The sequence below is a fragment of the Octodon degus genome, unplaced genomic scaffold (assembly GCF_000260255.1).
Source record: "Octodon degus isolate 3935 unplaced genomic scaffold, OctDeg1.0 scaffold00020, whole genome shotgun sequence".
NCBI lineage: Eukaryota > Metazoa > Chordata > Mammalia > Rodentia > Octodontidae > Octodon > Octodon degus.
In genome coordinates, this window is record NW_004524596.1 from 15,682,405 (window position 1) to 15,692,715 (window position 10,311).

General features: G+C 52.8%; 1 protein-coding gene across 1 annotated transcript in view; it reads left to right on the forward strand.

Moving 5' to 3' along the window:
• Tmem247 (transmembrane protein 247) overlaps positions 1-10,054 on the forward strand; it is a 20,358-nt gene extending 10,304 nt beyond the window's left edge. The window contains exon 4 of the mRNA XM_004627738.2: positions 9,823-10,054. Coding sequence (XP_004627795.1) covers positions 9,823-10,054 — 232 coding nt within the window. The remainder of the gene's footprint in view (positions 1-9,822) is intronic.
• Positions 10,055-10,311: the final 257 nt, after the last annotated feature.

Below are 10,311 nucleotides of genomic sequence, written 5' to 3' on the forward strand. Positions count from 1 at the left end.
CTCTTTTCTGGGCACCATGGCCTAGCTGCCAGAGGGGTAAAGCTGGCATCTAGAGTCTCCCCTGCCCCCTACAGTTCTGCTCCCAGGACCCCATGTATCAGCCCAGTGCCTGTCAGGGGATCTGCTCAGCCTCCCGTGCTCCCGCTGGAGACCACGTGCCCAACGCAGCACGTTGCAGCTGCACTCAGCTTTGGCCCAAATAGTGACGCGTGGGTAGTAAGATGTCAGGCAGGCTTAGGGAGAGAAAGACAACACCCGCCTGCCTCCCGAGTGGCCGGCAGCCCCACACAGAGGCTGCCGTGGGGAGATGCTGGCCTCCACAGCAGGGCCAGGGCAGCCCGCCTGGTTCCCTTCAGCAGGTGACCTTCAGCGAGTTGGCCAAGGCTTCCAGGCTTCCCTCATTTGGATGATGAGTAAATTATCTACAGACTCACTTAGTGAATACATAAGCAAATAAGTGAGGATTAAAGCCCAGGTTCTAGTTTAATTAGACCGGTGTCTGGAGGTGACTCGCTCCTCTTCAAAACACCCCGGTTGATTCTAATTTCAGCAGGACAGAAAAAGCTACAATCCTGCTCCTTAACATGAGGTGTGGAGCCCAGCAGCTCAGGTGCATCTGGACAAAATCGCAGGGTGAGGCACCTGCTCTGCTGAGACCCAGCCTGGCCCACGCTGTTCCGGCCCTGCACTCGGCCCACAGGGCATGAGAGGAAGACAGGGAAGGCGAATGAAAGGGCAGAGTGTGGTGCCGCGGAAGTGCTGCAGGAGTCCGCACTAATATAGGGCCAGACACAGGGTGCAGGAGCTTGCTGTGTGACATCAGAGGCAGGGCCTGCCCCCCTCCCTCTCAGCTCTCTCCCCAGTCCTTGCTCTGAGCCTCTGAGCAACCAGATGATTTTGCCTGGCACCCCAGGAATCACCAGAAAGTTCTGGACTCCCCTAGGCCTAATGTTTCTCTCCCTTGTTTGGCTTCTGTGTGTGGCTTGGGGACTCCGGCTCGTGTACATGCATCCATTATTTAAAGGCTGCCGCTGCTCCTGCAGGAAGCTTGAGCATGATCAAAAGGTAGGATTTTTCCACCAGGCATGACAGAAAAGCCCAGACTCCCACGTTCTTAAGCTGTTTTGGCTAAGCCTTGTTGCATAATTTAAAGTCCTTGACTTACTTAGATTTAATTAGCCAGAGGGGCAGCAGCTGCAGGTTATTCTGTATTTATCAAGGCCTCCTGAGGGCCCTGGGCTGCAGGCATTGGAGGGTGGGGCGGGGGGCTCAGCAGGAGGGGCATCTCTGGTCAGAGAGCAAGGATGGCATCCAAGCCTCTCACCAGACTCTGGTGACAATTAATGTGACACAAGGTGGAAACCCAGGGAAAAGGCAGTGCATGCAGATGAGGGTCTTAACAGGAGGCAAGCAGGAAGAGAGCACTACCCACTTCTGACGGGGGGGGGGGGCCGCCGGGACGCTCCTCTTGCAGGGATGTTCAAGACTTTGAAGAGTTAATTAATTGTTCTGTTCAAAAACTCTTAAGAAGTCCCAAGTGGTGACAGAAGGACTCTACACAAGGCACAGCGCCCTTGCCCCACACCAGCGGAATGCACACGTGGGAGCTCTGGGTGAGGGGGGCCCTGAAGCAGGGGCTGCGTGAGGCCTCTCAAAACTGTCCTTCCAGCTACCCCAGAAGCAGAAGAAAGGAAACGCGTTTTGAGGGAGCTGGAGACTGCAGAAGTGACTGAGGGTGGCGGCTGCTGAGTGTGGTGGCCTGGGATGTGGGCAAAGCCCTCTCTGCGAGCAGCCCCTGGATGCTCCAGCCCTGGACCAGCGTCTGCCTAGGTAAGCAGAACCTCTTCGCGAGCAGGCTACACTCTGGGCTCCCAGAAAGCTCCAGCTTGATGACATTTCCTGTCCCTCTTGGCTTCCACTCTTGCCCTATTCAGCTGACCATGTTCCCCTGGGCTAGAAAATCCAAAAATAGGAAAAGAAAGCTACACTTTTTATCCACTTGAGCCTCTTGTATCAAATGACACAGTCACTTTGCCTCGAACTTTTCCTCAAAGCAGCCTTTGTAAGGTCCTGGGGCCGCAAGCAGGTCTTGGAAGACAGCCACCAGGAAGCCGCACAGAACTGCTGAGCAAGGGGACGGTGGCGGAGGTGGGGTGGGTGTTGGTGTCAGGAGCTTCCCTCCACCCGAGCACGGCCCAGAGCCCGATGCCTGCTCCTGTGTGGCAGCTTGTCTCTGTGCACCTGCTGCTGAGTGGCTACAGGAACCACGCCCTTGCAAGGGGCCAGCGAGTCCACAGGAGCGCATCAGTGCTTCCATGCATCAGAGACTGAAAGCAGGACCGCCACGGGCAGCCTGCTGAGGTTCCTTGCAAGGGGTGCTCACCTCTACCAGACCCCCCATGATAAGCTCCACCCTGTCTGTTGCACTTTGTGTCACCTGTTTCAGTCCATGGCCACCTAGGCAGGAACATGATGACCAGTCCTAAGGTGTTGTCTGCTTGGGCCACCACAAGAAATGCTACAAGTAGATCCATGATGTTTGCTTTCACAGTTCCGGAGGCAGAAGTCCAGGATCGAGGCGTGGGCCAGGATGATCTCTTCTGAGGCTTCCCCCAGGACTGGCAGGTGGTCCCACTCTTGTCTTCTCACACGGCCTTTCCCCTTTGTGTGCCACCCTGGGTGGACTCTCTGTCCAAATCTCCTCCTCTTATAAGGATACCAGGCAATTGGACTAAAGGCTCATTTTAATCACTTCTTTAAAGGCCTTGTCTCCAAATAAGGTCCCGCTCTGCAGGAGCAGGCAGTAGGGTTCAATGTGCAAGTTTAGGGGAAACACAGTTCAGCCCAGAAGACAAGACAGGAGAGCCAGGAACTACTCAGCACAAAACCGGCAGCGACCAACCACAGCAAGGAGCCAAAAGCTGGCTTGAAGCAAACGAAGAAATCTGCCGTCCTATCCCTGCGGGTTTGTGGACAAAGTTGCATAGCACCTTGCTCATGTATTCAGAGAATCCTAGTTCATTTCAGTGGTAGGGGCTAGCTCAGCGGCACAGCCTCTGCCTGCCAAGTGTGAGGTCCTGAGTTGGATTCGTGGTACCACCCCTCAAAAAATCAGCCTTCAGATGGTATCATGTGGTCCCACGATGTCTCCAAGTGTGTACCTAGGGGTAGTAACTTCAAAGCTGCTTTGCTTCTGAGCTGCCTTTTCATTCTATTTTCCCACTTCCTCTCCCCGAAGGCTGAGAAGGAACATGTTCTTGTGATGGGGTAAAAGGAAGCCCTCGCTCGCGGGCTCCTCTGTTCTGCATGCCTGCCACTGTCCAGGAGTGGCAGGAAAGCCAGTATCAGCTCTGCACTGCTGCCCTGGGCCCCAGCCCACACCCTCTGCGAGGCCCCCAGTCAGGGCAGCAAGTCTATAGCTGGCATCCCGGGTCTTCCCTCTAGAATCCGTCATGCTTAGCTCTTTGCTGAAGAACAGAACAGAGCTATTTTGTGAGCAGGTGTGTGACGGGAGAGGGAGGCAACTGGAATAAGAACAAAAGCTCCGAGCTCGCTCTCCGACTAGCCCTTCCAGCACTTTCAGTATCTTCACCTCTAAGCCAGCCTGAATTGGCTCCTGGAAAATGAGGTGACTGATCAGAAGATTCTGGAAGCCCTGGTGGCAGCAGGCAGCTCACCTGCTCCCTGGTGTCAGGTTAATTTCAAAGGAACCCGAGAAGACTGCCCCAAGCAAACCTGCACACCAGGGGAGAGTCCTGGTGCAGGGACAGTTAGAGCCGGGGTCAGGCACTCAGCACCAGGAAAGCCGGGGAAGTCAGGGAGATGAGGGAAGCTGATCATGGGGGGCCGGCAGGCAGTGAAGAGTCCCCTCCTCCCTGTGGCCCTGCATCCTAGTCAAGGGGAGCTGGAAATGCAGACTTTCACATCAGATCCACAGACTTTTTTTTTTTTTTTTAATGTATTTGGTACAGGGTCTCTCTACACAGCTCAGACTCATAGTGATCCTCCTGCTTTCAGCCTCCCCAGCACTGAGATTATAGGTGTGCACCACCACACCCCGACTCAGTGGTCAGCTCAGCGTGCCTGGGGGCAGGGCCGGCACAGCATGTGGTGCTGGGAATCCAACCCTGGTCCCTGGGCTTGCCGAAGCAGGCACCTGCTGACCTGTAAATGTCGCTTCAATTTTCTTCAGCCTCTCTTTGAAGCTAACAAAGGTCTGCGGGGCCACCAGCCCTCAATCTCTGAACTTGAGATATCTTTTCCTTTCTGATAGTCTCTGGCTCTCTCGGAGACATGCTGGGAGATTTCTTTAAAGAGAAAATACTCCTAGTACAAAAATAGAACGTGATTCACTCCCTAACAACGCTGAAGCACAAAGCAGCAGTAAGGGAGGCTGCTTCTCTTCCCAAACTGCCTCACCTTGAGGTGTTCCCAGAGACAGAACTCTTAATGCATTTCTAATAAGGTCAGAGTAGCAAAAATCTAATTTCCATACAACTTATTGAAGGGAGATGAGAAGTTAGCTGAAGCCTAGATCAAGATTAAAGAAAGCTTAAAATGGGGAGAAGTTTAGAAGGGCGAGGTTTAGGAGAAGGGAAATGAGGGGTGGGAGAGAGCACCAGGGGTGGAGGGGCAAGGAGGGTAGAGCTGGGTGTCCCAGCTGAGTGAGAGGGAGAGGCTGTCAATTGCTCTGTGAAGTTGATCAGACAAAAACTGGTGGGGCCTGGGGACCAGAGAATGCCAGAGGGGAAGAGGGGGAAGGAGCATCATTAGTTGCCATGGTAACAAAGGAACAAGGAAAGGGGGAAAAAGTGAAGAGCGATTTCAGGGAAGAGCTGCTGCTTTGGGCCGCTGCCTGCAGCCACCCCCTCTCTATCTGTGCACTCCTCTCTGGGACTCTGTGGCCCCTCTGACCCCTCCCCCACCAGCACTGATCATCCCTGGCACGGATCGATTCCTGCTAGGTCATTAGCTCTAACACATGCACAGGATACACGGGAACCTAGTGAGCCTCAGGGTGACCTTTTGGGTTTAAAATATTTTCTCCCTAAATCATTCTCAAAAGGGAAGGGGATCAAGAGACAGAAACGGGGGAAAAAAGGGGGCGGGAGGAAAGGGACAAGGATGAAGACAAGGTCCAGGGTGTGTTATGTACCTGTGCTAACCCTACACAAGGATTATAAACATTATGTACTATGAACATGCACCCTAAAAATGGAAGGGAATCAGGAGAAGGGGGAGGGGAGATGGAAGGAGGTTTGAAAGAAGGAATTAAGACACATTATGTGCATGTACCAGCTCCCCCCAAGGACTGCAAATGGTGTGTACTACACAGAACCTGAATAAAATTTTAAAAAACTAAATACGAAAAGTTCTTCCCACTCCTGCCACAAAGCCTATGGTTCTACCATGAGGGCAGTATTTCCTGGACTAAGGCTTTGTGGGTATTCAAGTACAAATCCTCTTAGGAGGTTTAATATCTGGGCTACCAATTTTTAGACTCTCATAGATAGGCTTTCACCATACATGACAGGATCACAGCAGGCTCAGGCATATGCAAATACCTGAGAAGCCACTGGGGCAGACCCCAAACAGGCCAGTTCCTGAAAGGGTTCTGGTGACATCTGCTGTGTGTGTCCAGCATTTGTGTCCCCGTGATTTTCTCTGGAGAACTTCCCTCTTCTTCAGAGTACCCCGGGTCCTGGGGGGCTGACTTCCTGGACACAAACCTGGCCAATCAGAACCGCTTATCCAGTGGCCAAAATGATTGGTTCTTGGGTGGGCACGTGACCTAAGCCTGCCCAATGAGTCTCAAACCTAGGGCATCGATGGCACTCCTCGGAAATAACAACTCAGTAGGGACCTTCCTGCCCAGATAGAAAGGCGGTACTGCCTCCCTGCACAGCAGTAGGAACAAAAAGGCACTTTCTTGGGGCCAGCACCTTGAAAGCATTCTATTTGTGCTCTCTTCAGTGTCACTCTTCCCTAGGGGTGAGGGACCTAGAGGACCCAGTGGATGTACCCACACGTGCTCACGGTTCCCTTCTTGCTAGCCCATGCTCTGGGTCTGGGTGTACAGGGCCCTGGACTTCCTTGTGCAAAACGCTTAGTTCTTACTTCTAAGACTGCAGGCCTCTTCCCCAACATAGCCTCTAAGGCAGGCTGAAAACACTGGTGAGTAGATAAGGGTGAGCCGGAAACACGGATGCCTGTGCTGGAGGGGCTTGTCGTGGCCACAGCAGAGCTGGCAGCAAGAAGACCAGGAGTGTGGACAGCATACCATGAACTCAAGGGGCTCTGGCGTCAGCTACCCCCACGACTGCGTTCCAGTGTAGCAATGAGAAGAGGGTGCGAATTCTACAAACTTGACCTTCCAAGCCATTCCCAGACGTGTGTGTTGAGCTGGGAGGCCAGAACACAGTCACAGCAGACCCACACACATGGCTGGTGGACCTCACACCCCAGGGCTCTCCCAGTTAGCAGCTCCTTGTTGACGGCTACTCCTTGAGAGGAGACATCTATCGGCGCCTGCCTTCCTAGTGAGTCAGGGTGTGAGGTTTTCTCAGCTGCATTCGCAGATCTGGGAAACAGTTGGTAGATTCCTTGCTCCAGGCTGAAGAGAAAGCTGGCAAAGGACTGCCTGCTGCCTCGCCGGCTAACGATTTCTCTCAGTGTGGTCCTCAGCTCAGCCTGAAGGTTTAGGTGCACTGGGAGGTCCCGGCTCCCTGCAGACCTGGTGGTTCCATAAACACCACACACACATACACCCTCACACCCTCACAAAGTAATCAAAGCCACTACACCATAAAGGAGTCCTATGTCTGCCAGCTCACTGGGCTGTTTTGTTTTTTAGATGTATAGATTCTAGCAGCAGCTGATAGAAAGCATCTGAGGACAGTCTTGGGGCAGGCCAGAGCTCATCCTTCTAGAGTGCCTCGGAGAGTCCCTACACCCTAGGGAACATGGCGTTAGTGCCCTTGGTGATGGACACCTGCTAGAACATGATCTGGCCTCTGAGAAGCTGCCATCCGGTTGAAGCATTAACGATAGTAAAATCATGAAACACAGTGGTAACACACACACACACACACACACACACACACACAACCTCACAATGTAATCAAAGCCACCACATCATAAAAAATGTCATGGCCAGAGAGCAAGTAGTTAAAGAGACTCTCACCACAGCATGAATGACACTTGGGCCAAAGATGATTCTTTGCTGTGTGTGTGTGCTGGATGGATGGGCCCTGCTCCAGTGACTGCCCAGTAAGCCCTACAGGTCACAGTCTCCCTACTGTACCTTTCAGCAGCCCCCATTCCCAGGGTACCAGCGCCTGGGGACCCTTTACATGCAGCCAGGCCCAGAAGGGGGCCAGGAGGAACCTGGCTTCCAGGAGGAAGCAGCACCTCAAATCAACCACACAGGATGGGTAAGAGTCAGCTCTCAGGGGTTCAAGGCCAGCCTGAGGGCCAGCGAGATACCTCAGTGGACTAAGTGCCGAGCGCGGGGACTGGAGTTCGATCTCATGTAACGCATGCTGTGCCGGCCCTGCCCCGGGGCTTGCTGAGCCGGCCACCTAGTGTGGGCATGGTGGCTCAAACCTGTAACCCCAACACTGAGGAGGCTGAAAACAGGAAGATCACTATGACTATGAGTTGCACTACAAGTCTGAGCTGCGCAGTGAGACCCTGTCCCAAATACATAAAAAAGTAATAATAATAAAATAAAAGGCCAACCTAGGCTACATAGTGAGATCCTGTCTAAATAAGTTAATAACTAGCTACCAGCTAAAGTTAAACTTGCAGTCTTCCTGCCTCAGCCTCCCAGAGTGCTGGGACTGCTACACACGCCAGCACACCCAGCAAGGAGACCTTCTCAAGACACAGAGATGCCCCAGAGACCAGCAAAGTTCCCTGGAAACAATGCTCCCAAAGATGACAAAAGAGATAAGCCAGCACAGAAGGCCAGCGATCTGTCAGCGTCTGTCTGTTGGGGTTGTAGTTTATCCGGGCCTAGCATATCTCACTCTGCTAGGCTCCACTGGGACTGTTCTGGTGCTGATTGCTCCCCACCTCAGGGCCTGCACAGAAGAATGTGAAGGAAAGGTTTCCAGGACCCAAACTGGCTGAAGGCCAAGGGTCAGGAAGGCACTGAGAGAAGTCCAGCTCTGGACGGACAGCAGCTAGGGCATCTGAGGCTCACCATTGCTTCTGCCCTCTCCCAAGAACAGTCCTGCAGAGGTGGACCCTCAGGGTCTGCTTCTGCCCAGAGCTCCTCCCCTCTTACCTTTGGAATCTTAGGAACCCCTCAGCCCATCAGCTTCTCTTTTGCTCACTGAGCCGGCAATAAGCCAGCACAAATTAAGGTCCAAGTGCCCTGGGGGATCCCTGAAGGTTTCCAAAGGGCATGTGTTTCAGCCTGGGTCATCTCCAGAGACAGGACAAGTCCTCAGTTTCTCCAGGGTCCTCTTGCACAGGTGATCTGGCTGGCCTTGCATCTGGCTAGGATGCTATCAATTCTTCTTCCTGCCTCCCTTTCAAGGCCCCTACCTCCACTTCTTGTAGGACAGGAGCATCCTTTACCCACCCCACCTCTGAGCCTGGTGCAGCCACTTAGGGGCAAATGCCTGGTGCGCTCAGAGCACAACCTCAGTTCCAGGGTCCATGTTGAGAAAGGGAATAACTCTCCTGACAGCGCAAAACAAATAGCTTCCAATGCTTTGCTTTCATTCAGAATGAGGGAAAGTCGATTTCTAGTTGTCAGCCGCTAAGATTTTTAATGATTTACCCAAATGGCTTTGGGCATGTAATTCAAAAGGGGATACAAGTGAATGACATTGTCATTGGGAAAAATCCTTGAGTTCCTCTTTATTAGTTGAGAAAGATTTGCGAACTATGCTTTTGCATCAATTTAAAAAAAAAATGCTGACCCCTAACCCTTCCTAGCAATAGGTGATGCTTACCTGGATATGGGAAGCTAGTTGGGGAGGGGACACTTCATCTCCTTAAGAGATGCAGTTCTTATTTTTGCTCCTTTATTTTTGTTTAATTGTATGTCACTGTTACGTTATAAATCCAGACAAAATGTTCTTTAACAGTTAGAGCCTGTGGTTGCAGGAATTTTAGGAATCAGCTCACTTTAAACACATAGTTTTGCTGGTGAGAAGTATGACAAGATGATACATAAAAGGCTTTCAGGCATAAAAATACAAGCTGAAATTCTATAGGGAAAGTGGAATGGAAATATGTAAGTGCAAGGAGAAAAAAAAAAGGATGAAATTTCTCCAACTTGCTCATGTATTTTTTTTTTAAAGACGTGACAGTGGGTAGCCAATTGCTATAGTATACTGTATTTCAAAACATTTTTCAGAGTACTATAACAGTGCAATTTTAAAATGTCAATATTTGCAATACACCAGAAAGATTTTGGGTAGCTATTTAAACTTGAAAAAAAAAAAAAACTTTTTAAATACTTGCAACTAAAAATGTACAAGTGGATACCTAAATTTTCAAAATTCTTTTCGGAGTCTACAAGAGAAACACGAGGCGGGGCATCACGGAGCCCAGGCACTTCCCGGAGCGGGGTGGGGCAGTGGCTGCAGTGGACACCGATTCAGGGCTCTGGCGGCTCCCCAGCTCCCCGATCCTTTGAGGGCCGGAAGGCACCCCCAGGGAGCCGGGCTGGCGGAAAGACCGCGGGGCCAGGTGGTGGGGAAGAAGCCAAGGAGCCGCCCCCTCCTCCGTCGAGCCTTTGCGCTGGTCTTTCTGAGTCGAGGTCGGTTTTAAACACCACTCCAAACTCCGCTCTCTGCCCTCCAGGCTGCCGGTGCCGGTCAGTCCAGTCCATTCAGGCAGCTCCCCGGACCCGCAGCGCCCCCAAACCCCTCTTGGCTCGCGTCCGTCCGCAGCGTCCCGGAGACGCTCTAGGCTGCAGCTGCCGGGGGAACCGGAGCTCGCGGCGCGGGTGCAGGTCGCTTCCCGGCAGTTACAGAAGTCGGGGTTCCTTGGTCTCCCCTTCCCGGAGGGCTGCGAGGAGCCCCCAAACCCCTAGATCTGCCCTAGGAACTTGCCACCCCGGGGTGCGGGAGCATCTTCCGCGCCCCTCCTCCCGCCCAGCTATGAGGTCATGCTCAGGCCACGTGACCGCCGCGCCAGGGTCCGCCGCGAGGCAATTACGGAGCCGCGGGGCGTGGGTGACATTCAAACCTGCTCTCTGCTGCTCCTCCTTCTCACCGCCCGCTGGCCCCTTTTGCACCAAGGCACCGTCTCAAAAGTCTAAGAATCCACAGTGCACGGCTCCCAAGGGTA